Source organism: Stylophora pistillata, chromosome 14, assembly GCF_964205215.1.
Source record: "Stylophora pistillata chromosome 14, jaStyPist1.2, whole genome shotgun sequence".
Classification (NCBI taxonomy): Eukaryota; Metazoa; Cnidaria; class Anthozoa; order Scleractinia; family Pocilloporidae; genus Stylophora; species Stylophora pistillata.
Genome location: NC_142532.1, coordinates 1,182,762 through 1,210,000, shown reverse-complemented (window position 1 = coordinate 1,210,000; position 27,239 = coordinate 1,182,762). Strand labels below are relative to the sequence as shown.

The following is a 27,239-nucleotide window of genomic DNA, read 5'->3' as shown; positions in this document are numbered from 1 at the left end:
ACGTTCACCCTCATCTAGCCTAGGTAACGCATGTTCTACCCTGTTTACCCTCATCTACCCTTGGTTAGCCATGTTCTAACACGTCAACTCCCATCTACCCAAGGTAACCCATGTTCTACCACGTTTATCCTTATCTACCCTTGGTTAGCCATTTTTCACCATGTTCACTCTTATCTACCCTAGGTAACCCATGTTCTACCTGGTTAACCCCTATCTACCCTTGGTAACCCATGTTCTACCACGTTTACCCTCATGGGAAACGAGAGAGTTTACCGAAGCTTAAAAAGATCTCTGCTATGTGGGACATCTGTTGTTGGTCCTGAACTTGCAGTTGCTATATTAACAGTCCTTTTTCATTACCTGAACACGAAAAGAAAAGGAGAAAAGCATTTCAAAAACTATCACGTGGTTCCAGATGTCCCACTAGAAAACGACCAGGCAGCAAATGAGAGAACCGCCAACAGAAATGATAACAATTTGTTAAATTATTTAATGAACATTGATGTAACTGCCAAGAAGACAGCGAAGTTATCAATTGAAAGTTATCAATTGATCGCAGGGGTTGATCCCCTGCGATCAATTGATAACTATATACAGTCCAAATATCAGTGTAGACACTGAACGAGGAGACGGAACTCTTTAGAGAGCGTGGGACGTTTAGCTGTAATCTCGGCGACCTTGTTGTGAGAGTTTGTGCGGACCTGCTTCAAATCCCAGCGGTTGTAATAACATAATTGGCGTCTTTTCCCTATACAAGTTTTGTCCCAGATTGTTTTATAGCGACATCCCCACTAGACCTTGCATTTGATGCAACAGCGGAGTTCCTGTCGACGATAGGAACTCTGGTCCTTTCAGCCTTTGTGGTTCGGGTGACACTTTGTTGTCCCTTGGCAAAGCCGACTTCCGTATGGAGATGCTTGTTTTCACGCGTGAAATATTAAGAGTTGACAGTCCGGTTTCAAATATCATTTATGCCAACAAAGTGTGAAAGAAAATTCTTCCTTCGTTACCACGTACAACCCTTCTTTGCCAAATTTTAAAAACATCTTAATGAGAAAGCACTTGTTCCGCAAAAGCAAAAATTACTTGAAATTTGTTCGCAGTAATGTCTGTAACAGCCAAGAAAGTAACAGTAACAGCCAAGCTTATAAGATACAAGATTATAAATTCGAATTACCCTTCACGCGCGATGAATGAATAAAGAACAAAGAAGAGCAGCTGACGAGCGGCATTAAGAAAAGAAAATGGCGACAATCGATCATCGATCTCTGTTTTTTTAAAGGGTAGTCCATATGGGTAGGCCATTTAGGTATTCCATGAAGGGTAGTCCATGGACTGGGGGTCAGCGAAATGTACACACCCGCAAATATTTCACACTGCGCATGTTCCGCCGCTATTTCGTATTCGATTTCTCGGCATGGCACAAACAATATGGCATTCTAATAATAACTTCCAAGCACAAGAGCTGTACAGAAGATTATTTGCCCAAAGGTCATGGCAGTAGGGACCAAGTGCAGTGACAATCTTCAATCATGATTGTTGACACATCATGTTTGAAGAGTTCTATTTATGTGAAATTTATATACAGTCCTATTTCTACCAGACTCTTAATCATTAACAAACCCCCTTCCCGCATTAAATGTTAGCTAAAAGTTCATGGAATCACAATTCGACATTGTTTTGGAAGGGAGGGGGGATTGGTTTGATTAAACAAGGGTAAAAGAAATAAAATGGAAGTAGTAGGGGGTTGAAAAGATCAATGTGTCAACAATTTTGTTACCAAATAAATTCTGTACTAAATCGACTAAGAGTCATTATTCCTAACAGCAGCTCAAACAAGCCAGGTTAGTAAGTAGTTGAATATAGGTCACTTGGACTTAACTTGTTTACTTTCAGTTTGCAACCCTCTGAGAACAAAAATAAACAGTATGATGCACGATCCTCGCAGTAGAGAGCGCTATTTATGCAATAGCGAAAATCAGACCTGAAAAAAAATATATGAACTTCATATACTCATTGTAACCAAAAATAAACAGCTTATGACCATTTCTGGGGAAACACTCTGAAAAGCAAGAGACCCCAATGATTTCCTGCATTTACACTACTGCTTAGAAAGAGGCAAAATAAAATCTAAGACTCTTACTTAAAAGCAATATAACACATGCCCTGGTTTGAACTGGAAAGTTTGATCCTAATAATAAGGATTTCTGTAGTGCTGTATCCATAGGCTCATGGTGCTTTACAACTGAATATCACAGACTGAAAATTTGTAGATTAAAAGTTATAGCAATAGTAAAACACAAATATATAATAGAATATAGAATATAGTTATATAGCTCTTTGGCATACGAAGCTTTGCTTTCATGTCCAAATTGAGCACTCTACCTAGGATGAGTCATTGCTGTTGCAATTGCGCATGCTCACTAGTTTATTCTAGTTTGAGCACTCTGGCATGGCTTAGACGATACCACAAATGTTGGGTCGTTTGGGGTGACCCTCCCGGTTCTCCCCCAGCCCAGCATCAGCACTGCACTGATGAGGCCCAGAAGGCCGAAACAGTACTGTCTGCAGTTTAATAGAACAAGTTAAAAGCCCATATCTAAAAATTAAGATTAAAATTAAAATTCTTGTCGTAATACTTAGACTCCTGGGTTCAAATGCAAAAAGTAAGGTTAATGTTTCCTGCAATGCATCATACACCTTCATTTATGCAACACCAATGAAATACCAGGAGACCTTTTTGCACAAAAATACGTCTTGACAAGTGAAAACATCATGTTATTTTCCATGTGACAAGATCACCATTTTTAAGCTTACAAAACAAGCAGCAGCCCCTTCGACAAAGTAATGTGTTGATCACTTTGAAGCTTCAACATCCCTCCCCTGGAAACCCCCTGGTATTTGAACGTTTAAAGATGAGTTTGTTCACATCGCATAAATTGCCCCTGCACCAAAACTGTCTTCAAATGCCCAACTTAAGAACCGGATTTCATGGTCATTCTTTTTGTAAAAGGCGAAAAGAGCCTCCGTATTAAAAGATAAAAAATGTATTCTGCTGGAAAAACTTGATATGTTGCCAAACTTACTGCTCAACACAGAACAAAAATAAGCAGAAGACCATGTGTGAGCCCTGCATTGTTCTAAGTTTTGTTTTGTACTGTTTGCAAAATGAGAGAGTTTTAGAAAGAATCTCCCTGAGGAGTTGGGTGAATGCCTCAGTTAGTTCATTATTTTATCAGAACAAAGAGAGAGAAATCTCTCTGAGGAATCCTCTCAATTGTGAATATAGGAAAACACTAATAATTGATCCTGAATATTTCAAGTTAAATGTTTTGGTATCAGTGCTTCTATATTAAATAGAACAATACATGGCCGCTAGGAGATACGACTCCTCTCAATTGTTCAAAATATTCACGAATGGGGTATAGAGTGAACTATTTTTTTTTTTTTTTTACATAAGAATAGAAATTTTGAATCCTCAAACAGCTATATAAAGTTCTATTTGTTTTATAGAAATAATCCTGTTTCTCAGTAGGGAATCAAATGTACCATGTGCAGATGTCAATGTTGTCACCCTCGGGTATACTAACAACCAGCCTTCCATTATTGTGACTTTATACTACTTTGAAGTCATTGTATCAGTGGCTATAATCTGAGAGCCTCCCATTATGCAAATGCTGCTGTCAATTAGTTGTGTTAGTGACTATCTCGAGGACTACATTATGTATGACTTAGAAAACAGGACACCAAGCAACACGAAAAAATGGAAGCCTTTTCTATCCTTGCTGGATCAGGACTACTAAGCCTTGACCTAAAAACCAGTCCTTCTTTTACATGTAAAACATATATTAAGCCAAAGAAAGAAGAAAGAGAAGAGTTTATAGAATAAAAATAATTGATCAGAAGAAATACCAAAATACGACTTGTAGCCAATTTTTAGAAATAATTTAGTACTAATTAGCCCCCATAATTTAAGTTTTAAATTATAAGCTGTGTAACTTGTGATACCATTGTATGTAGTATAAGCACTGTAATGTAAGTAGCGTTTACTTAATGTTTTTAATGTGAGTAACAGGAATGTAAGTTACCAGTAAGTATCATTGTAATTAGCACAACTACTGTAATGTAAGTAGAGTGTCTTTCGTAACACTGTAAGTAGTCGAAAAAGGGCTACAATACACCATTGCAAAGGTAGCCATTAATTTATTATGTTAGTGGCTATCTCAACACCTGCAGTGTAGCTGTAAAGTCAGTGTATCAGTGGGTATCTCAAGGTCTACAATATATAACACAAAAGTAGCTGTTAAGTCATTATGTTGGTGCCTACCTCCACCTCGGTAATATATAACACAAAAGTAGCTGTTAAGTCATTATGTTGGTGCCTACCTCCACCTCGGTAATATATAACACAAAAGTAGCTGTTAAGTCATTATGTTGGTGCCTACCTCCACCTCGGTAATATATAACACAAAAGTAGCTGTTAAGTCATTATGTTGGTGCCTATCTGCACCTCGGTAATATATAACACAAAAGTAGCTGTTAAGTCATTATGTTGGTGCCTACCTCCACCTCGGTAATATATATTTTAAAGTAAACATTCTAAGAGACTGAGAGACAATTAAAAATTCAATTATATTAAGGCCAACAAAACAACAAGATTCTTGATTATCATAATTTCCATCAATGGTGATGGACAAAATACTACTATTTACTACCGCAATGGAGTACCCTAAAATGGACCATGCTAACCACAACAAACATTTTTAGTCCTGCCTTTGAAATATTCCCAGGTTTCATTGTCACACGTACACACCATCATCCTAACTATTCAACAAATAAGGTCAAGAATGAATGCAAAAAAAGATGACTATTCAAATAGTATCACAAAGATTCAGGTCTGTGTGATGTTTTTTGCAGGAGATGTTCAAAGAAATGTTTTACTTAAATCTATAAGGTTTTGTTTGTCCCTCCGAGGGGCAAACGTATGGTGGCCAGAAGCTAATACATACATATGTCAACAAGTTTTGCTATTAAAAGCATGTAATTTTCTTCCAAAGGACTGTTCAGATTGCAACACCTCAGTGGATAAGTCACTTTTTTAAACCTACCTGACAGGATTATTGGCTGCCATTTAAATACTGTGTCATGCAAAAGCTTAGAAATTCAAACTTGCTTTATCAAAAGAGAACAAACCTTATCAGACAAATTTTTAAAAAGATAAGTGTTCAGCTTTTTTCATAACTATCTAAACCAAAATCTCAAAAGGATTGGTAATTCCTTATTTTTTTAATTTTTATGACCTGACAATCAAGAAGAGCTCCAAGATATGTTACTTCCCTCACTATCTGTGATGTAGTAAGGCAAAATATCAATAATACTCATTGTTTCATGCATCACTACTGTAGATTGAAGCACCCTGATATATGCCATGTACATCAGAAATTCATCACAGTCAGCCCTTTTTAGTATTTTACAACACAAGTAGCGAGGTAATCAAAAGTGAACACAACAATTAAGCAATAGTACACATTTTTCTGTAATAGAATAAAATCACGCTGTATGTTGGGAGAACACGAGGAAAGGAATCACAAGCCAAAGGCAAGGCAAGTGATCATGTATAAGCTTTCTGAATGGTTTTACTACTTTGGAACATTTACAAAATGGTTTTACTACTTTTACGAAGGCTTGTAAGGTTAACAGTGCATCCACAACAGTACCAGGCAGTTGTGCTACATGCCATTCCTCCAATTTCTATGAAACTTTGCCAGTTTAAAGGGTCTACCCAAAAACTCAAACGCAAACTGGTTTCTGTTTTCTGGGAAAAGATACACCACCACAGGTTTTTGTAGGTTTTTGGCAAGGAAATTGCTTCCGAAGAGGTAAAATGACTTTTTTTCGCTGCATGCAATAATCAGCTGGTGCGGGTAGTCGACCGTGTGGGTGAACGGCCGGAAATTATGGTAATTTACACAGTGACTCATCTAACTGCGCATTAGGGATTGGCTCAAAAGCGTCATGGTTCCCTTCTCTCGTAGGCTCAAACAATTATTACCTGTTTCTATTGATTTTACCCGTTAATTGGAAATAGTTTTTAACTTTATTGCAATTCAAATTTTTGAGAATTTTGTTTTAGCTAGGACATTCCGTCATTCTGCGTCTAACGATCTTCTGCCGATCCACCGTTCGATCATCCTTTTGAATAACTCGAAGGTATACCTGCTTTGCAAATGAAGCAGTCCTTTTCGGCAAAAGTCGTTGATTCAGGCAGACAGTAAAATGTTCCCCTTTCAAAGAATAAAGTTTCCTAAAAGCTTACATGATGCGCAGATCACTTCTATTGAGAAATTTCTGAAAGGAAAACTTTTGATTTCAATTATTGCGTCCATGGATGCTACTATGAAATTGTTTCAATACGTTAATCGTGTTCTGTAGTGTCGTGTAAGGCAAGAACTAAAACGATTGTATCGTGGCATCTACACAATTTTCTGATTTCAACGGTAAAATGCTTTTTCTTTAAAGAAAAAAATTCTCCCCCAAGTTTCATGATGCACCGATCCCACCCGTTAAGTTATTTCTGCAAGGAAAACTTCTGAATTAAATCGCTCACATTCCTGAAATGATTGTGAGATGTTCATCGCCTTCCTCTGTCTTCCATACTGTCACGGCAACCGAGAACTGAGAACCGTTGTGTGCTAGTATCTACAATCCGAAACGAAAAAAAAAGGAGAGAACCGTGAAGCTAGTATCTACAATCCGAAGGGGAAAAAAAAGACAAGAGGAGAGAGCTAAGCTCGTATCTACAATTCCCCCCCCCCCCCCCCAAAAAAGGAGAGAATTAAGCTGTGTATCGAGTGAGATGTCGAACTAATGAGACTCCGGAAAAAAAGAAAAAAAAAAAAAAAAAAGTAGCACCGGCAAACATCGGGTTAAAATATTGGGTCGGGGTTAAAATTCTATAGTTGCACTCGCTAAGTCACTATCTCCTCTCGGCAACATAATTGTGACTTCGCCTAATATATAGGAGGCATTAGCCACAATTAAAGATTCGTATGGCACCATGCTCTGCACTGAATCCTCTCTGTAAATATTCTAGAACTCACCAGAAATAGCTTCATTTCTTTTATCATTTTGCGGCGAAATTAAACTAAAAAAAGCGAAAGGAATCAAACAATCAGTCCCTTTTCATTAGCGTGACAAGGAAAACTACAAACTGAAATGAAAGCAGAATTACAAAACAAAATGAAAAAATAGCAACGACTCACTCGGCCCAACCAAAGCGTGTTAGGACCAGCTTGCCAAAAATTAAATGCCCAAAATTATCATGTCGTCAAAGAAATAGTAAAAGGCGCAATCACGGAATAATTTACCCGGCAGAACTCATTGAAAAAATCGCCTACAAATTCCGAAACTTGCACATAATCGTGATGGGAGTTCCAGGTTTGTATGGTTTTGGTTTTGTTTTTGTTTATTCAGGGAAATTATTAGAAACGCTGTGGCCAAATGCTCAGCAGACGGGCACGGTCTCAAATAGACTAAATGCCAAAAAGGTAGTTCGAAATTTTCACCAAAATGATTGCCGAGCATGGTCTCAAATGGAGGACTTAATACGCAACAGTTAGAAATTTGCAGCAAAATGACCCTGAAAACTTAAGTATTTTCGATGTTTGTTTAGAATTGCGATTCAAAGAACTGCGTTGACTTTTCGGTGGTCAAAGTTGGAGATACCATACTAAAAAGCACATATAAACATACAGTAGATAGCTTGGTTTCGTGAAAACTGGTGTAATGGAGTGTTACCTTCGAGACCACAGTGGTCTAAGGGTAACCTATGTCCGCTTCAAGTTTAGTAAATATAGAGGGAAACAAGAAAGCCCCAAGTAAACCTATTGAAAAACTTCCATGTTTGTTTAGATATCCCAAGTGATTCTATAACTATTTTGGATGTTGCTAGACAAATTTACCGAGTTTATCGAACCACAAAAGCGTATAAATTTCTAACTGGGTCGAATTTCAGTGTTTACAACCGAGCGATATCAACGTATACATAAGCTCGGAGAATTTGTCCACTAAATAAAGAACAAATTAATTTTTGGAATCGCTTGACATTTCTACAAAGATATCTGATATTTTTAAGATGTTTGAAAGAACCTTTTATATTGAAATTCTGTGAACATTTCTCACTGCTGGCCATTTAGTCTACTTGAGACGTGCAGGGCCTGGGGAGCACTCAGCCACAGGGCTTGCCAAGATCTTCAAGCAGTGAGTGAGAATCAAAGCAATCAAAAGTGATAAAGAGGGTAACTTTCTAAAGAAACTGGTAACAAGTTTAGTTTGGTTTAAACAACTAAGTTGATTATGTAAGCCAACGTGAAGAGTTTCGAAGCTGACGTTTCGAGCGTTACTTCTTCAGAGCGAATCTATAAAATGTAATAACAGATCAAGACAAGAAGAGCAGATCAAAAAAATTAAACTGTATTAGATATTAGCAGAACTTAGACTGCATATGCACGGAGTTTAAAACGTAGCCTTTTTCAATTGTAGCATTTCTCCGACAACATTTATTTATTTAATTAATTAATTTATTTATTTAATTGTTGCGTGTGTCTGTGTGTGTGTGTGTATGTGTATGCGTGTGTGTGTGTGTGTGTGTGTATGTATGTGTGTGTGTGTATGTGTGTGTGTGTGGGTGTGTATGTGTGTGCGTGTGTGTGTATGTGTGTGTGTGTGTGTGTGTGTGTGTGTGTGTGTGTGTGTGTGTGTGTGTGTGTGTGTGTGTGTGTGTGTGTATGTGTGAGAGCCTATACAGTGTCTGTTTAGGTAGCCCGCCTAGAATAGCTTTGCTAACTGCGGGCTACAAAGGCCTTTATTTCTTTAATTTAAAAAAAAAATAAAGTCAATGTTGTTGTTGTTGTTGTTGTTTAACAGAAATCGGAAATTCCTACATTACGCCGTTCTATTATGATCATCGTGCGGTTCGACGGCAAATGATTTCGCATGCATTTCTAGAATTGAGAACAAATAATTAACCCCAAATAGACGTTATCATCGAAAAGGAGGAAAAAGGAGAAGAATGCATAAAACGGAGGCAGTTTTCTCGCCACAGAGCACTGGCAATTTAACAAATTAAAATAATCGTGTCGGCTTAAAGCTAAATGCCGGGTGCGTGATCATGCGGTTCGTCAAGTGGAACAAAGGGATTCATATTCGATTTTGCTTACCCGAAAAGAAGCTTGCACAACCGAAAAGAAGCTTACACAACGAAAGCGGCGAAAAACAACCCTCTGACACAATTTAACATCGGCCTATCATGGCCGCTCATGGGTAAAGCGTTCATGCCCTAATAACTAATACATATTAATACTAAGTATTATAATATTCTTATAATATCTTGGCCGCTCCTGACCCTCATTTAGGGGTGAGGGGAGCGAGTGACTGATGATGGTCTGGTTGTCATGGAAATGATTGCGAAGAGCATGAAATGAAACCTAGCGTGAAATGAAATCGTTAGTCGTATGATCGTTAAAATCCTTAGCATAAATAATCCACAAACTTTAACCGTTAAATTTCCAAAATTTTAAAATGCTGCTGAAACGAAACAAAAAGAAAACAAAAAGAAAAAGATACAATTGAGACCCATCACGGTAAAAATGTCCTAAAACAATTTGACCGAAACTTGCAAAAATTTGGTCCGCCATTAGGTTTTTTTTTAATAGATTGTGCTCGGCAGCTTTTTAGCAACTTTTAGCGTTTTCAGCAACTTTTAGTACTGCGTGCAACGGTCAGCAACCAAGAGCAACTCTTGCCTTCCTTGACAACTTTTGGGTCAACAAATAGTTAAAAACTATCCAAACCATCAAAAAGGTCTTTATTAAAAGTTTTCCTTGTTTTATTAAAACTGATCAAAACTAAGGATGTCGTACGTTCTTACAATTAATTTATAACGCGTTCGCCCACGAACTGGACAGCAGCTATCTATCTAACGGGCGCTTATATCCAGCAGTTATTCGCTCCCACAGTAGAGCTTCCCGCCCGCCATTTTGGTATTTGCAGCAGTGCGAGGCATCACAATTAGAAGCTGAGATGTCTGACGGGAAAAATGAAAATAATACAGATATTGACCCTTTGATAACTGTTTGAAGTGTATAGTCAGCACTATGTCTAGCAAACATTCTGATGTTTACTCATTAGAAACGTCATAAGAAAATACTTCCTATTATTAGTTACGTCGAGCTTAAAGATTATGGGTGTTACGAAAACGAAGACTCTCGAAAACGAAGACCTAAAACCTTAGACCCGGTCTTCGTATTCGTACTACGAAAACGAAGACCCTGCATTAGCCAAAAGAATTGCTTACTTTTTAACGAGAATTTTCCAGCAGAGAAAGCTTAACGACCGTCAGAATCTATTTTAGCTACGAAATACAGTAGAAATCGATTATTTACTGACAGACTAGAGTCATTTTTCCTGTACAGAACGCGTTCTCTGTTATTCTGTCACGCAATGCTAACTATAAATCAAAGGCGGCTGGCGTTGGAATTTTGCCTGCTGTTCCAGAATAATAATATGTGTGGTGAGTTTACCCGAGGACACCCTCGAGAATATCAACACCAAATTGGCTTACATAGCGAAACAGAACACTGACAAGACGGACCGTATAATAATACGGGCAGTATAATAATGGGAAGAAACGCGTGAAGTGTAATGTATTATATTACTAAGCGTTGTTACTGTTTCACATTCCACGGCATGTTTTGAGTAGTAATCTGGAACAAAATGACTCTCAAAAATAAGCAACTTTTGGAAATTTGGGTTGCAACTTTTAGATTTTTGAGCAACTTTAGGGCAACTTTTGGGTGTAATGTCAAGCAACTTTTACTAGATTTACTAGCACAATCTATTCATGCCTATCCGCCATTGCTTAAACGACAACAATTGAGCCAACGATATTTTTGCTCATCATGTGACGTCATATTATCCCTTTTCAGTAACGAAGCTCTGTGAAATTGAGTAGTGGAATATATTGGCGATCTTGCACGAAAATGTTGTTGCACGAGAGTAGTGGTTCTGTTTCTCGCGATGAAGAGTCCACGGATGACAATAGTAGTGTTAAGGAGGGAACAACGAAGAAATAGAGCCCCTCGTAACCGTGAAAGAGGTCGCAGCCCACGAGGAAAACGTGGCTCGCAAAGAAGCCAGAATGTCAGAGCTTCAAAAGCGGCTTTCTGGCGAAATAGAAGTCCATTCGTGGTCAGGGTAGCTCCAGTTGTATTTTAGAAGAAGAAGAAGAAGAAAACTTTATTTAACGAGGGTAAAACACATTGATTACTGGTCACCCAGTAGTTTCATAATGGTCCCCCTACAATTAAAAGTAATAAAACGTATCGATCAACTCAATTAACTATCAGAATAATCTACCAACTAAATTTATATAATGAACAACTAATATAACGATATTAATTAACTAACTACTAATAAAACTAGAAGGTTTTACAAATCTTAAAATGACCGATAAAGGAATTCTTATTACGATATAATTTAAATAAGTAATTTTTAAAATTTGTATGGGAGAGTGACCTAAGTTTTGGATCAAGAGTGTTCCACAAACGACAAGCGCTTGAGTGAAACGTTCTGAGGCCAGAGTTCCTTTTACAAGCTGCTGTTGTTATATTGTTATTGGAAACTGATCTCGTGTTATAATTATAGGTATTGCTTATATATTCAATGTATTTATTAAAATAAGCGGGACAATGTCCTTGATTTATTTTATGAAGCATATAAAGCTTCCTAATACGTATAATATCGTCTATAGGCAGCCAATCTAGTTTGTTAAAAAGCTTGACAGAGTTTTCATGAGTATCGGCGTCCAAAATTAGCCTAGCACATCGTTTCTGTAGTCTTAAAACTCTTTGAAGATTCCCAATGGTACAATTACCACAGACCGTGCAACAACACTCTAGAATTGGCTTGATGAGGGCAGTATATAAGATTTTTCTGCAAGCCAAGGTTAAATAAACTTTAGCTCTTTTAAGAAGACAAATTCTAGAGTTCAATTTTTTAATCGAATAGTCAAGATGTAACTTCCACGAAAGATTTTGGTATTTTTTAAAACTATTCTTCGGAACACTTTCTTACTTTTCTAAAATTAAACCGAAATATCTATGTTAACGTCGATTGTTTCATTTTGTAAACTTTGACTTTCTGGGACTTACCTGCTTTCTAATTGAACGTTGTCATGTTCTCAAGGTTGAGCTTTTCTATCTAATTACTTCAGGTGTACATGTTCAAATTGTTTGACTGAATTTGCTGCCAAAGCGAGGAGTGTATTTGCTACGAGGAGATAGACCGCGTGAAGGAAAAGTTGTACGCAGTAAAAGCCGTCATCAAGTTGAGACTCTCTGACTGGTGCGGTGTAAAATCTCCTGGTCAATTAAACGATCGACATTCTATGAAATAAGAAAGATTTATCTCTCTAAACGGTAAAAGTAAAAAAAGAAAAATTGCGGAAAAATTATTTTTACAAAAATATAAAAAAATAAGTGGTCATGGCTTTCACATGACGTCATCGAAATTAAAAAATAAGCAATTATCAATCCTTTTGAGACTTTAGTTTGGTTAGTTGTTTAAAAAGCTTGTGTTAAAGCAAGGTTGAATTTCTAAGCATTTGTGTGACACGATATTATAATGGCGGCCGAGAATGCTGTCACGCATGTTAAACTGAAAGTGACCTATCCGCTGAGATTTCACAATTTGAACAGTCCATGTATGAGAGTAAATATATATATGTTTATGAGCCCTCAGAAGACGACCACACGCTTTGTAGAGTAAAACTCGATGACATAAGTTCTTGCTAGCTTCTGGCCGCCAGATTTTTGCCTCTCGGAGGGAATCAGATATGGCGCCTCTATGCAAAGCCTTATAGATTTGAGTAAAACATTTCTTGGAATACCTCCCGCACGAAACATCGCAAAGACCTGAATCTTTGCGAGACTGTCAATATTCATCTTCTTTTATCTTCTTCATTCTTGACTTTATTTGTTGAATAATCTTGATGATTCTATGACAGTGAAAACCGGCAATAGGGCGAGGCCAAGAAGATGGGTCTATAAGGCGGTGGCCTAAGACCAGTGCGGAGAGAGGTTCTCAATCTCTCTCTGCCCTGCCTGGGACGACAGAGCTGATCGGTTTTAATGTATTGAAATGGATAGGAAAATTAATGTCGCTTACTCCTGAGGGTTAAAGGATAAAGGCCTGGAGCCAAGCTCGGAAAAGGGCAATATAAAAGATTAATCGAAAGTGGTGAGCCCCAAACCACGCAGTGATTCTTAGTTTTTAAATAACGTGTTGATAGCTATAAAATCGAACATGTAAACCAATATTCTAGGCACTCGCACGTATTCAATTCGTTAGCGTGCAATGAAATTTTCCAATAGAGTATTCCCTGAGAAAAGTTATAAACATTTCAGGAGACCAAAATGAGGTAATATGTTAACACAAATGAGACAAAAAGTCACTTCTGTAACCGATTTATTTCTTTTATCTCTCTACAGTGATTACAGTTTTTCAAACCTTTTTGCTTTCTACCTACGAAAGAAAACACCTAAAAATAAGATTCCAGACCATAAGTAATTAGGGAATCAGGGAATGGTTGTAGCTTCTCATATGTCCTTCTTACTTGCGACTTGCCTTAGTCAATGGAAGTTTGCCAGACTGGGCAGTGAAAAGTCATACTAATACAGTTAATATGGTTATTGTGTAAAGTTTGGTAAAAAAAAAAAAAAGCTTACCCTTTTTATATAAATTTACCCAAGGGATAGATCAAACTATCAAACTATTTGATATCGCAAAAGACTTCCTCGATCTTGGTAATTTGGTTATATCAACTAAGTTGAAATTGTAACTGAATTGGCCACCGTAACGAATAAAAAAGCTGACGTTTCGAGCGTTAGCCCTTCGTCAGAGCGATCTTAGCCAACTGCTAGGCTATTTGCTAACATTCGATTCCCTGGGAATCAGTGGAACAAATTATACTACCGTGTCAAAATAATAACTAGACAAAACAAAACAAAACAAAAACAACCCACAAGATAACATTTTTCAGTTAGGTAAATGTTGAAGGAGTTTCTTCCCGGTGAAAATTAAACCGAACAAACTTGAAAAGACTCCAACAAATATCACCGATATATCGAAAACGATGTGATATAATTTCAGGTCGTCCTTTTGGATGATGAGGTGAAAAATTGCAGGAAAAATTAAAGCAACACAGGACCCAGTTAAACTCCCGATAAATGACATAAAAAGTGCAAAATATGGAATGGAAATCGCGGGAAGAAGTGTTAGAAAGTTTGTGAACACTCGAATGCCAATGAACCAAACAAACTCGGGACATCTGAATGGAAGTGAATCCACTGAAACAATTTCCTCGATTGTGTGAATTATGGTAATGACAAGGCAAGGATATGACAAGAGGACATTTAAAATCAAAAATCCATTGACAAACATCCGTAGAACTCCCATCGGAAGACTGTTTACAATCAGATCTGGAATATTTGGGCTAAACGACAAGAAAGCACAAACCGAAAAAACAATTTTGAGAATTGCAACGAAGGTATAAGATATCGCAAGAATCTTGCGGAACTGTGACCTGTTTTGCAAGCTTTCCTCGATACATGGCAGTACAGGATGACAAATGTAGCTGAAGATTATGATTGCTAATGAGACTGGCACGTCATCGATATTCCAGATTAATACAAAGCTAAAATTCCACCTGGATCCATGCACTATTCCGAAATAGACAGCTACTACTGCTACAAATAAAGCTACAACACTCACTAAACTGAACCATGCAACCTGGAGAGATTCTTTACGAAAATTGTCGGGAACCCAATTGTAGCTGCAATGACCATCCACATTTTATCAGACACTGGTATCCCTGGAAATATATTGCCTGTGAGCGAGGCGCATAAGACAAGATAGAAAGACGCCAGCATGAACAGCTCAATCAACTGGACAGCGGTAACTATGGCACCACCAAAGCGAGGCCAACAGGCTCTACCAAGCTCCTTATAGTTGGACCTGACTCGAATTCTTTCACCTTCGTTGTTGGTCTCATATAGGCACTCTATCAATATGGCTCCAGTGTAGTAGGTGATAAAAGGAACTAAGACCAGAGCTGCTATTGTTACCAGGCCACTCCGAGCAATCACGTAAGGCAGAGCAAGGAGGCCTGTGCCCTCGATATCACTCGTAAGGTTAACAACCGCTTTCCATAAGGTCGACCTTTCTTCGGGCCCTTCATTTTGATCAACCGAATCTTCTTGGATCCGGACTTGTGTTTCATCTTCTTTTTCTCCTTTTTCTTCCTCTCCTCTTTCATCATGGTTCTTCAACAAATGATAGCCGGTGGTTTCAGGCACTTTGCCAAGCTTTGCTAAGCGAAACAATCTTGTTATACCTTGGGAATATAAGTTACACGGTTTAGATATAGACCGTAACAACTGTGTTTAATAATAACTGTAGAATCAAAGCTTCTAAACTCCCTTCCCCTCCCCTCAAATCGAGAGAGTTTTGTTTGAAAAATGAGAAACCAGGAAAAGTCAGTAAACACGCGGAAAAGGTTGTGGTTCACACTTTATCGTTGTGAAGAACAAACTGAAATGTCACACGATCAACGTTGACCGCATACTGCCAGTCATTCGTCGGGTGAAATATAAGGTATGACCAGAAAAAGTTCTGCAAAGGACCTGTCTAAGTAAGAATATTTGAGGAAAATTTCGACCTGCCATCACATTCCATATTTTAAATGAAAATCCAAAACGCTCATGGCACTGTTAAAAATTACTTGATGAAATACGAAAAACCTTATATGTGAAACCATCACTTTTATGTTTTAACATCAATGAAAAATCCATCTTTGATAAATACGGGGCAAATTTACGCAATGCAACTGACGTTTATTAATTATGACCAAATTTGAACCTGAAGAGGCAAGAACGCGAGAAGAACTTGGTGAAGTACACCGAACAACAGCCAAGGACCCAGAAACTAGTTTAGAAAAGGAACCAAGAGTTTCAACTCAGCATTGTCTCGCTGTTGTTTAAGAAAGGCAAAGGCCAAGGCGCAATCGTCAACCTGAGAGGCTAAGAGATTATGACCTTGGCTAAGACTTTGTTTACTGCTTTGAGAGGGACATTTTACCTTTACGAATATGTCATTATGTGTTGATATTGGACATTGTTGGACATTGGAGTTTTTTTTTGTTCAGTTTAGAGCCATTCGGAAATGGTGATAGTACGTATTGTTATTTTGTTTAAGAAACTGGACTGGACAACTCATTCGGAAAAGGGAGAGACTGTAGTATCTAGGATGTAATCGTGTACGACCGAAAGGAATTAGGGGAATTAAAAAAGCACATGGTCGAGTGTTGAGTTGTATCTGTTTTTGTGTGCATGTAAATTGATTGAATCCGAATGTTTCACTGACCGTGGAACACTACAACTACGGCTACTGTGCGACGCTTCTGTTCGTGATTCCACCAAATGTATCCAATGCAGCACTGAGCGTCGAAAAACGGCGGGAAACCACCCAAGCATTATCATCCCTTGCTAGGAAAAGAGAACAAACTTAACATCAAAGTACACAGCATCTTGCCTAAATCACGCACTCGCTGATGCACTCTGTCCAAAAGGCTCCAGACTTTCCCATATGTATGGGTTACCCAAGACACTCAAGCCTGAACTGTCTATGAGACCGATATTATCCGCAACTGGAACCTACAACTAACCCTCTGGCAAAATGGCTAGATGAGAATTAAAGCCTCTGTCAACTAGTGCGTACACCATCAGTGATATCTTCCAATTCTCCCAAGATATCAAAAACACCTCTGTTGATGTTGATCATATGCTGGTATCCTATGATGTAACTGCTCTGTACACCAATGTTCCTGCTCACGAAACGATCACAATACTTGTGGAGAAAGCTTTCAATGACAACTGGTTCAAAGACAGTTACGACCTAAACCTCACTAAAGACCAACTTAGGGAACTGCTTGAGCTTGCAACTACAAACCAACTTTTTCAACTGGATGGCACGCTTTATGAACAGTTAGAAGGCGTACGTGGCTATGGGTTCTTCCCTGGGGCCATTATTGGCCAATACGCTTATGTGCTCTGTAGAAGAAAAACTGAAGGGGAAAAACGAGCTCCCCTCTTTCTATAAGCGCTACGTGGATGACACCTTGGCCATCATGCCTGACCTAAACGAAGCTACCATTATCCTCGACAAATTGAACTCCTGCCACAGAAACTTGAAATTCACTATGGAGATAGCTGAACAGAATACTATCCCTTTTGTTGGCATGAACAGCACCAAAAGTGGCAACAGGCTCGAAACATCAGTCTACAGAAAGTCCACAAATACTGGTTTACTCTTGCACAACCACAGCCATGTGGACAAACGGTACAAAGATTACTTACTCACCACTATGATCCATCGTGCATATCAGCTGTCATCTACTCCTACCGCGTTTTCTGCTGAATGTAACAAGCTTCGCTCTACTTTCCTCAACCTCGACTACCCAATTGTCTTGATCAATTCCGCGACCAATAAGTTTTTGCGTGATATCGACAACATCGATGCAGCCAAGAATACTAGAGATGACAGCTCTACCATCAGGGTCCCATTACCATTTAAAGATCAACAATCAGCTAACTCTGTAAAGAAGCCAATGAAAATTTTGAGCGCTAACATTGGTGTCGAAATTAAATCCGTCTTTCAGACCAAGAAGATTGGCCAAATTCTCGCTCTAAAAGAGAAGAACCCCCTATTGTCAATAATCGATGCGTGGTTTATAAATTCGGATGTGATCTGTGCGACGCAGGTTATGTCGGGTATACCGTCCAACACTTACACCAGCGCATAGCTGCTTATCCCTTTTCACTCCCTGTGGAGCATAGGTCCAATGAAACCTCATGCCATCTCCTTCTATCCCAGGCCAGCTTCTCTATTTCATTCCAGGTGTAGCCTGCCTTGGCCGCCTCCTTGTCCACGGCTCTCCTCCAGCTGTTTCTAGGACGGCCTTGTTTTCTCTTCCCTTGTGGGTTCCACCTCAGTGCATGCCTGGTAACATTGCTGCTCGGTTTTCTGAGGCTGTGCCCTATCCAACCCCATTTGTGCCTTCTAATCTGGATATCAATTCGTTCCTGATCAGTTCTTGCACACAAATCTTCATTCCTTATGACCTCGGGCAAGTGTACGTCCATCATGGACCGTAAGCATTTATTGACAAAGCACTGCAGTTTGTTGGAGGTTGCTTTTGTTATCCTCCATGTCTCTGACCCATACAGGAGGAGGGATTTCACGTTGGTGTTAAAAATCCGTAGTTTGGTCTTTCTGGAGATTGTTTTAGAATTCCACACAGGACGTTGAGTTGTCAAAGCAGTTCTTGCCTTCCCGATCCTCCCTTGTACGTCTCGATCAGCCCCCCCATCCTTGCTGATGTTACTGCCAAGGTAGACTAAGTCCTCCACTTCCTGGATGTCTTCCCCCTCCAATTCCAGCCTGTCTGCATTACTGGTGTTAATTTTCATGCCCTTTGTCTTAGATTTGTTGATTCTAAGGCCTGCATTTGCTGACATCTTGGTCATTCGTGTTAGTTTGGATTGCATGCCCTGGTGACTGTGTGAGAGTAAGGCTACATCGTCCGCGAAGTCTAGATCTTCTAACCGAGTCACGAGGGTCCCCTGTCTGCCATCTCGATGTTTCTCTGTTGTCTGTCGCCTTATCCAGTCGATGACCAGCAGGAACAGAAAGGGCGATAAGAAACAACCCTGGCGTATTCAGGTGAGCATCTCAACCAATTCAGAAAGGAAGCCGTTGTGAATTACCCTGCAGCTGTAGTTGTCATAGGTCTTCTGTATAAGGGTAATGTACTTCTCGGGGATGCCGTAATGACGTAATAACTTCTAAAACACGGCTCTATCAACGCTGTTAAAGGCCTTCTCAAAATCAACAAAGGTCGTGTAGACGGGAGAGTTCCACTCGAGCGACTGCTCCAAGATAATCCTCGAGGGGGCAATACGAAATCCAGCTTGCTCATCCCTCAGTCGTTTGTCCACTACCACCGTCAGTCTCTCCAAGATTATTCTGCTCAGCACTTTTCCGGCAGTTGATAGCACAGGGAGCCCAGACAAGCGACGAGTCTGGTTGTTTATTCGAAATATAAAGAATGTATGGGAGAATATTGAAGAGTCTTATTATCGTAAACTTATATCATGAAATGTCTGAGTTGAAGCTAAAAATAAATGTAAACCTACCTCACTTGCTGTGTATTGTCGTTTCTGTGGCTCTAAATGGCGAATTTTAGCGATTTGGTGGGTTTTGCGTCGACTGTTACCATACGTTATTTCTCCTTCTTATAACGTATAGTAACAGTCGACGCAAAACCCACCAAATCGCTCAAACTCGCCATTTAGAGCCACAGAAATGACAATACACAACAAGTGAGGTAGGTTTACATTTAGTTTGAGCTTTAACTCAGACATTTCATGATATAAGTTTACGATAATAAGACTCATCAATATTCTCCCATACATTCCTTTATATTTCGAATAAACAACCAGACTCGTCGCTTGTCTGAGCCCCCTGTGTTGATAGCAGCATGATGCCTCTCCAGTTCTAGCATTCCCTTTGGTCTCCCTTCTTTGGTAATTTGATCAGGTAGCTTTCTTTCCAGTCATCCGGTTCCTCATTTGTCTCCCAGATCTCCCCAAACAGCTCGTAAAGCAATTCTGTCTAGGTACTTAAATCTGTCTTGATGGCTTCTGGTGGTATGGCGTCAGGTCCTGCTGCTTTTCCATTCTTCGTTTGATGGCTCTCTTGATCTCTATTTTGCCCGGCCTGTTCTCATTGACCTGTAAAGGTGTGTTGGCTGGTTCTATATCAGGCATCTCACAAGGTATCTCCAATTCGAATGTGATCTGTGCGACGCAGATTATGTCGGGTATACCGCCCGACACTCACACCAGCGCATTAACGAACACAAATATTCTGCAATCGGGAGGCATCTTGAGCAACACGGTTGATATATTGATTTGGTTGATAGGCAATTTTCTGTTCTAAAGAAATGTAGATCAGAGTTTTATTATCTAATTTTTGAGATGTTATTCATTAGAGAACTGAGCCCCGAGTTAAATACTCAGAAAGACTGTTCGTGCCAAATTCTTCACGCGACTCTGCGCGCGAATATGTGACCTCTGCGTGTGAATTCTTTGTTATTTAAATATTTTCAATTTTGTTGTTTCACTCTTTATTGACTTGATAATGACGTTAAGCGAACGTCGAAACGTCGTCGTATTTTTCTTAAACCAATGTGGTTTTTAATTTTTTTTAAATTTTCGATTTTATCGCAATTCGTTATAGTTAAATTGTTTAACAAATCTCTTCTCCTAAAACGTCTAATTAACAATTATTCCACGAGCGCGCGTTGGATATGAGATGATAGATAGCCAACGAGGCGCGTAGCGCCGAGTTGGCTATAATCATCTCATATCCAACAAGCGCGAGTGGAATAATTGTTTTATTAAAAACGCTCCCAAGAAATTATTATTTTGTAAGAAGAAACTGGATTTTTTAGCTCCCTTTTGATTTTAAGCTGACGCGTACGCTTACCATATTTGTAGATTATGGTATATTGGCTGATATACCATAATGGCTAAGCCAATAAAAAGTCTTGAATTGCATTATCCAATGATCCAGTTTTTAATAATAAGATATATTTACTCAGTGGCAGTCGGCAAAAATCGAAATCGCTGTACCGGGTGATCGGCGAATAAAATCGCTAGGTTTGTGTAGGTTTGTCAAGGGAATATATTCGGAAACCTAGAGACTGCCGAACGTTCCAAAGATTCTTGGAGATCCGAAACTGCTCTTGGCAAGCGTCTAAAATAATGAGTTTTAAAAGAACTTTAAACGGTCTGGCGGCTCGTCTCTTGCAGTTTTTCTTTTTACTTTGTTTTTCTTTTATTCGGTTGAGAGTTATCACGTATTGTGCACATCTCTACACACAACACGCAACTCCTTTAGACGCTCTAAAAACAGTCAGCTTTAGAAACTCTTTGCATTTGAATCTACCGTATTCTTCATGAGATTTGACCGAGAATGAATAAAGATTACACTCAAAGCCGTAAACATATGAAAAGCCGGGTATTTTAATTTATATTATGGCTGGCCAAGATGCCTACCTGAGTCTGCGAACTTACTGGAATCATGACTGAATAAATGGGATTCGTCACTATAAGTCTTGAAATGGTGCGTCTTCAAACTGGAATAAACACCCACTTGTATTAAGCCGAACCTTTAATTCATTTTGGTGTTACCTTATAAATTTACAGCTCATACCGTGTGCTCTTAACCCATATATAAATACATTTGTTCAGATTTGATTCAATAACACATTGTACGAGGTCGACATCTCAGAACACGTCTTACCACGTAACTCTCCATCTCCAGACATCATTTGTGTTAGCTCCAAATCGAGTTATCACTGGGTTGCTAGAATCTTTGCCAGTCGGTACAGCTCAAATTGAAATGAGTCCAATGGACCGAGCCCAAATTTAATTACACATGGGACCACGTGGCACTAGCAAGCTATTTTTAGAAATTAGAGCGAACTCGTATAACCCCCTCGTTATGTGCTAATGACCGTTCCCATTAGGCAAAAGAGAAGAAATTAGCGAAGATTTATTTAATCAATCATTTCCTTAGGTACTGCTGACTCAGTAAAGTCACAAAAATTAGTGAAAGAGCAAGTATGTTCAAAGTCACTAAACGTTTTCATGGAGATCCATGACGTTTTGGCTCCACAGAATGTTCTTGGCTCGTTTGTAGCTAAAGAAAAACCACTTGTTTTGGAAAGTAACGTAGATTAAAACTCCTTACTCCGCCAAATTGACGTTATTGACACAGACGATAATTGGGCGTGTATGGATATGGAATTTCTCCGGCACACCGCGCTAACTTGTTGTTGAACGCGAGAAGAGAAATCCCATATCTACAAGCAAAAATGTATTATTTTGTTATTATGTAAATGCCATAGGCTTAAACTTACGTTAAGAATTTGACGAACGGTCTTACATTGAAAATGGTGAACGCTTTGCTATTCATTCCGAAACCCAACAGAGTGCCGCGAAAGGCGATGGACGTCAGGTTAGCAGCCGATTGGCGATACCCAACACAAGTTAAAAATTGTCGTAATTTTACACGTGGCCATTTTCGGCTTTTGTTAGGGCTAGAAATCCATGTAAAACACCCCAGTTTACATAACATAACCAAATTATCCGAGCTTCGTTTAGGCCGATTGATGGCTGACGATCAAACGCCATTAAGATCCTCTCGATGTGGTTGATCCTACCAATAGCGACAAAACAGAGGAAACTGCTCCAGCCCTTTTTTTATCCCAGTATCTCAAGCATATCAAGATCCTCGTTCGTTCTAAAGCGAAGAATTGACTTTCAAAGCAAAAAGGTTCAAGGGGCAGGACGGAAAAGAAGCGTAAACAAGTCATCATTGACAAATGTTTCGTTTCGCTAATTTAACAAAAATTCACGCCAACTTGGATTCTCTTTGATAACCAACCATTGTGTTATGTTCTCAAGAGAAATTTTAATGAGATGTATCTGACGCATAATATTGTTGCAGAAAGTCGTCCTATTTTTACTTCAAACACGTATATGTTAGTATAGTTTACAATTCACAATATAATCTAAACTGTGAACAGTCCATGCTTGGGAAGTCCGTCGCGCGATCGATAAAAAAATCAGTAAAAAAAACTGACGTTCGCGCGCCCACAGTTCTGCGCGGCGCGTTAATGTCCATTTTTTCACTATGTATTTTTTAATCGTGCAATAAACTTCTTCGCAACTGTTTGCTCTAATTTAAAATATGCTAACCAGCGATCAGATCACTGAAACATAAGCCGAGTTGCATAAGTTTGTGAAATGAAAGTTTTTCATCACTTGTTAATTGATTTGTGCGTATTCGAAAAGTTTATTTTTTTACTACAACTAAAATGGTAAAATTCTGAAAGATTAGCAGAGTTCTTTGATCATAACTTGCAGTTCACCCTGAAATTGCATAGAACAGCTGTTTTTCATCTGTGAGTAACTGTTGCAGTCTTGCCTGGACGCTGTTAAGTGACGAACCATTGAGCCCTTTGATCAGATTAACACTGGGTACGAAGTAATGCGGCAGATCTTTTTTCATGATACACTCCCGAATGTATCTCAACATTCCCAGGAATCTCTCCCCAAGCTCATCTGAGCGCCAGTCTTGATCAAGACTACGATAGTGTAGAAAGGCAGTTTTCAGCTGGTAGAAATGAAAAGCGCGTAGCTTTCTGTCCGAGCTGAAAAGGAATTTGAGAATTTTTAGGCATTCCGTACGACAAGTACTTCCAGAATGGTCTAAACTAGACAGCAACTCTCTTTCACGCAACGAAAACGTTTTCCGCCACAAAATCGAACGCTCTGTGTTATTTCCCAACTCGAATCTCGTGTATTCCTGAAATGCGCACGGCACGAAATATCGCGGCATTCCGGTGTCATCCTCGATCCTCAGACAAGGCACCAACTGCGCGGTTACAGAGCCTCCTCTGTTAGTATCCCGGACAATCATCTCAACCGCTGCACCATGCCTGTGAGTCCGCACTCTGGTTCCATCAGAGAATCTTTTCGAGCTCTCAGTCCAAGCCTGGGCTACCTTGTCAAGCAAATTTTGCATCTTATCTGGGCGCAGGTAGTCCCGGGTGTCTGTAAACTTGACAAGTTTCGTGTCAGCTTGTTCAGTGTTCAGTTTTAGTTTTGTATACAGTCCTGGAACAACTTCTTCAACTGAAACATCTTCTGAACCCGTCTTTAAGACAACCATAACATCAAAATCACTGTTGTTCTTAGTTTCCAGTCTCTCATACATAGAGCCCGCGTACTCCATATTACGAATGACCGCTGTCTCCCGTTTGCAAAACTCGAGGAGTTTCTGGGTTTGGCTGTAGACAAGCTGTTTAGCCCACTGTGTGTCGCTAGCTGGTAAGCGGACTGTATCTTTATGGTACTTTCGCAGGTTTCTTAGCAACTCCTTAGGTCTGATAGGGTTCGATCTCAGTTCTGGTGCCGAAGCCGCAGTGTACAACATGTCGGTAGACGTAAACCGCGGAGAACTGGTACTTGGTGTCCCGGCGGACGAGATGTCGTCAAATGATTTCGGGTCTTGGTCATCTCTGCAATGATTCACATTTCAATGCAATTGTTGACAAAAATATTTTCTGTTGATAAGTATTTTAACATATCTACGACGAGCAAGTGCCAAAGAAACGTACTGTCCGGTCTACCTTCCGTACCCCCCTCCCCCTTTCCCTTCAGCATTTTCTCCAAATTTTCCAAGGCCCCATCCCCTCTCCCCCCACCATCCCTTTCTCCCCCTCTTCTAACTTGCTTTCCCGTTCCCCTGCCAAAACAAAATGTATATCTTAAATTCTCTTAACAGATCGAAGGAGTATCAACACTGGAAAGCGTTCGTAGATCAATACATATTTTCCTATATTTACATAATATCTAGCGACCTGTACCTTAATTTCATTGTTGATTCTTGGCCTCCCATCTTCTGCTGCTCACCGATCAAGTTGAGCCGTCCGCAATTTTGCCTTAGCTCTGAGTATTAGAAAGTAAAATGGTTATCACGTCAGTCTTGAAGTGTTATTAAGTCACAGTTATCGGTGTGTTTTTGTTGACTCTCTTTTTTCAGACTTGCCTTGAGGTACAATTCCACCTGATCGCTCTGATGAGCATATACTCCTTGTATTTTTAACTTTTGGTAAAATATTCATTTCATATCTATGCCTTGAGGTAAGAGCAGCTTGAGAAGCAAAAACATCTGTCTAGTACTTCAAAACACCGTTGAAGGAACTTAAGCTGAAATCGGATTTCATAGGAGAGTATCACTGGCATTAAATAACGCAAACTGACTTTGCTTAGCAGGAATTGCTACCACCAATTTTTACAGACTAAAAATTTACATCTGTTAGTAATCTACATTCCACTAACAAGTCCCTTCTGTATATTTCATTTGAAAATCGCCAAATAATGAAGTCTATAGTAGCCCTTACTCTCTCGATCTTCAGGAAACATAAAAAAAAAACCTCATCAAATTGGAAAGATATTCGTAGAACTCCGTATTATTCTCAAACAAAGCCGTCGTCTCAAAGGCAATCTATTGTTTTCGCAATTGTCGAAGACCTGCATGCAATGAGGTAATGAACTGCGCGGAAATCTTGCCGTCGAATTTTGGATAAAACTTAAATCAAGAAGCTTGTGATTGAATAATAAGTAAACCAATTTGCTGGTCCCGGTACCGCACCTTCGGATGCTTATAAAATTGTGAACCACAAATAATTTTAAAACTGTCTCTGGTTTTCTGTGATGTAATCGACGTAGCGACTCAAAACATTTGATTTAAGTCAACTTTTAAATTTCTACTGAGCTGATATTTCGAAGGAAAATTTCATCAAAACACCTGTTTCGCTGAGAATAATTTTCCTCTCAGTTTCGCCCGCAGCCAAGCCACGCGAATGCTTCGCCGATCGAATACATCGATAATGATACGGAAAAATGTTGATTATGCGATGAAGCTACGCCCTAAATGGTACATAAACCCACATCATTAAACAGACCTTGGTATAAAAAAAATAATCAAGAAGAAAGCATAGTCACCTCATCAAGTATTTACTTGTGGACTTCTTTTAAAGTCTCATCATTGAGATGTTTACAACTGTGTCATTAAGGCTATCCCATAACCCTGTGCGTTGTCGCAAAAGGCTTGGCTACTAAATATATCGAGTGTTGAAGATTTGGAAAGAGTTGAAAGTTTCCCTACATTTTGACGATCTATTGAGACATGCCCTCTGCAAGGAATGTCCGGAAAGATCCTTGGGAGCGATTTGAGGCCTGGAGATACCATCCTTCCATAAACAAGCACGCAAACCTTCGCAAGTTTCTTCCTGGATTTTGGTGGGGAGTTGGAGCATTTGTGATCGCCATTGGGATTGAGAAGTTGCTTGAAAAACCTGATGATCATGGGGGACATCATTAACCAGAACGGATTATTTACCGCCTAAATGGAACATTTTCGTAACTTTGAGGGGAGAAACTAATTTTGTGGATGCATTGAGAGACATTTTTTACATACGAACTTGGAAAAGTAACACCAATATTTGTAATTGTTTGATTTCAAACCAGTGGAAGAACTCTTTGCGGTTTTAATGGGAACTTGGACTACGAATGTCGTCTTTTAAATGCTCCCGCTGTTTGTGCATGAAAGAGTACAAAGATGTAAAATGCCTCGAAAATAATGCGAGGATTATAGGTTGTCCGAGTTACATTGTATCAAAATGATCCTTAACTTACCGGTAAATGTAATTAGTTTTGTCAAGCTGTGTTTGGAACAAAAATAAACAGAAACTGGATCATGCGTTTCCAAACTTAAATTGTCAGCACAGAAAAAGTGCACTTGAAGGGTAGCCAGATTGAAATAATGTGTGCTATCCTGTTGTTTTGTGCCACTGCAAGCCAATTATTGACTCAAAAGAATACTGTGTGGTCATTCCCATTGTTGGACCATTAAGTTAAGGAATTTTCATTATATTGGCTTTTAAGCTGCTCTCTGAAGTCATGGTCTTTATTGTGGCAAATTGTTCATAGTGTGTTAGCTCACGGAGGGTTAAAAAAGGCATAACAGTACAACCAATTCACATGCAAAGATCTCCTGATGTCTTTTATAGTGATGAAAAACCACTGATAGGTTAAGAACACTCCTGAAATGTTGAGGAAGTTGCATAAAATGAAAGCACCCCTTAAATTTAACCATTTTACTCCCATGTGTGACCAAGAAAGAATTTCTCCTTACAAATCAAGTAGACATGTGATGAGTCTCATTCATAGCTATCCTTGTCATTCGACACTCCTTCCCAAGAACTTGAAAATAAAGAAATCTATCAATTAAGGGATTATTAGTTGATCCAATACTGAATTCTCCAAATTAATGTCATTAGAATTGTGTGACAGACGGTAAGGAGAATTACTAATGAGATTTTGGGAATGAAAGAGTTCATGAATAAAAATAACTTGTATCAAGGTTTCTGTCTAACTGTTTGAAAGCTGTGTATACATACAAGAATATCCAGCTCAGTTCACCCA

At 39.1% G+C, this 27,239-nt stretch overlaps 2 protein-coding genes and 1 pseudogene across 2 annotated transcripts; all 3 read right to left on the bottom strand.

Annotated features, from left to right (window-relative positions):
- Nucleotides 1-13,670: 13,670 nt before the first annotated feature.
- Nucleotides 13,671-15,908, bottom strand: LOC111343518 (vesicular inhibitory amino acid transporter-like; annotated as a pseudogene).
- A 2,013-nt stretch (nt 15,909-17,921) lies between these two features.
- On the bottom strand, nt 17,922-18,632 carry LOC111343517 (putative transposon-derived protein F52C9.6). Its single transcript, XM_022950706.2, has one exon. It carries the CDS (start codon nt 18,630-18,632, stop codon nt 17,922-17,924), a length of 711 nt encoding a protein of 236 aa, XP_022806441.2.
- A 4,051-nt stretch (nt 18,633-22,683) lies between these two features.
- On the bottom strand, nt 22,684-26,553 carry LOC111343529 (cyclic GMP-AMP synthase). Its single transcript, XM_022950721.2, has 3 exons — nt 25,758-26,553; nt 24,617-24,698; nt 22,684-24,268 (listed from the first exon to the last, which is right to left on the bottom strand). Exons 2-3 carry the CDS (start codon nt 24,646-24,648, stop codon nt 23,113-23,115), a joined length of 1,188 nt encoding a protein of 395 aa, XP_022806456.1. The 5' UTR covers nt 24,649-24,698; nt 25,758-26,553; the 3' UTR covers nt 22,684-23,112.
- Nucleotides 26,554-27,239: the final 686 nt, after the last annotated feature.

Excerpts from the sequence above, each read along its gene's own strand:
- LOC111343517 (XM_022950706.2), bottom strand. The coding sequence starts at position 18,632 with ATGTCAGCAAATGCAGGCCTTAGAATCAACAAATCTAAGACAAAGGGC.
- LOC111343529 (XM_022950721.2), bottom strand. The coding sequence starts at position 24,648 with ATGGGAGGCCAAGAATCAACAATGAAATTAAG. Across the intron at positions 24,269-24,616 it reads GAATCAACAATGAAATTAAG|AGATGACCAAGACCCGAAAT; the intron begins GTACAGGTCGCT and ends GAATCATTGCAG.